The sequence below is a fragment of the Penicillium samsonianum genome (assembly GCF_028829775.1).
Source record: "Penicillium samsonianum strain IBT 33392 chromosome Unknown utg000009l_segment0_segment0, whole genome shotgun sequence".
In the NCBI taxonomy this organism is placed as follows: domain Eukaryota; kingdom Fungi; phylum Ascomycota; class Eurotiomycetes; order Eurotiales; family Aspergillaceae; genus Penicillium; species Penicillium samsonianum.
Window position 1 is genome coordinate 869,933 of NW_026643267.1, and position 1,616 is coordinate 871,548.

Genomic DNA, 1,616 nt, shown 5'->3' on the forward strand with positions numbered 1-1,616 from the left:
TATATAGTAGTGGTAGGCTGCATATCGTTTCGACAGTTGGAACCTGGATTGAGGTACAAGTGTGATTTGATCTATATTGAGAGATCCAGCTATTTGTAGTTGCAGCAGCTCATCTCCCTGCTGCCTAGCGGAGTGTCTGCCTAACAGGCAGCCACTCCTATAGATCTATCTACATCACGTGACCTGGGATCCAACTTCGACGAGAGGACAGCGTAAATGAAACACACACACACACACATACAGTAGCGGCCGGTATTGCCTTCCGCGTCGGGAACAGAGAGATTATCTTTCAAACCCTAATCACATGACACGCTAACCCATATGTAGATAGCGCGTACATAATTAGTTCTGTACCGAACCAGGTAATAAATACCAGGAGCTGCAATACCAGCATGGCAGATACAAAATTCTAGAAGTAAATGCCTGGACTGGAGGATTCGATGCAAAACGAGCAAACATGGCAATCCTGGAACAGGCACAATTCCCTTCTCCACGACAGAAATTGATTGGTTGTGAGAGTAGTATGCCTCCGCCTCACTAATTAACCCCGCTCCTCTCAAGAACTGGCATTCATTGCCACGACCTAAGCTCCATATCGAATACATTCTTCGTCTCTTTGAATGCCTTTGCAATACTGCCTCTCGTGGAGTCCAAAAAGCCATGCCAAAACATAATGAATACTACGCAGTTTTTACCGGGCGTGTAGAGGAACCTACAATATTTTCATCATGGTACTATGCTGTCTGAAATCGCAGGTATGATCGGTCCTAACCGAAGTGGCAGGGGAGACGCACATCCTCGAGTGACAGGCTGTGCCTCATTGCACGGTGCCTTTGAAACACTCGGAGAAGCCCGCACCTACATGAACAAGATGGGTACAACCCAGGCTAAGGAGGTAATGAAGGTCGACGCAGGAAAAACAGCACCTTTGAATGGAAAAGGATTCTATGCGGTTGCTAATGGGGTAAACCCTGGTATCTATGATTTGTACCGGTAGGCACTGCAGCCGCCTGCTACGAGAGCATCATAGCTAACTTGCGATTACTAGCGGAAGATGCGGTGCTGAGAAAGAAGTTCAGAAAGAGCCCGGTTCTTGTCACAAAAAGTTCAGAACGAGGGCCCAAGCCGAAGCTTTTATCGAAGATTGGAAGGAATCCCATGCTGATGTTTGGCGGGAACTGATAAAGGAGGTATTGGACCAGGGCCTCAGACCTCGCGATCCTATAGTCTGGAAAACTGGCGGTATGAAGTCGATCATTGAACAGTTTATGTACGAGCCGGGGAAATCTACCGAGGTGGATGAAATTACGGAGAAAGCCAAGCAGCTTTCGCTACAACAACCTAAACAGAACAATTAACGCTTTAACAATATTGGCATTCAGATCTAAAATGGACTGAAAGTTCTAGTTGCTATTTACGCGTTGTTTCCAGAATCCAATAGCGGCGTGATAAATTGGAAACTGTAACGTATTCCAGATGCGAGCGGCGCACACAAGCGAGCGGCGCAGTCGAAAACACATAGTAAATGCGATAAATTAGCATATTTCCATTACCTAAGCTCGAAGATATCTTTTTTCCGATCGTAATAGGTCTTGTTTTGTTTAAAGCTACACTAG

The 1,616-nt window shown here is 46.0% G+C and overlaps 1 protein-coding gene across 1 annotated transcript; it reads left to right on the top strand.

The window, feature by feature from the left end:
* Positions 1-862: 862 nt before the first annotated feature.
* Positions 863-1,358, top strand: N7471_013388 (RNase H1/viroplasmin domain-containing protein; the record flags this gene model as incomplete). Its single annotated transcript, XM_057286107.1, has 2 exons — positions 863-993; positions 1,049-1,358. The coding sequence occupies 2 exons, from the start codon at positions 863-865 to the stop codon at positions 1,356-1,358; spliced, it is 441 nt and encodes a 146-aa protein (XP_057129432.1).
* Between the last annotated feature and the right edge of the window lie 258 nt (positions 1,359-1,616).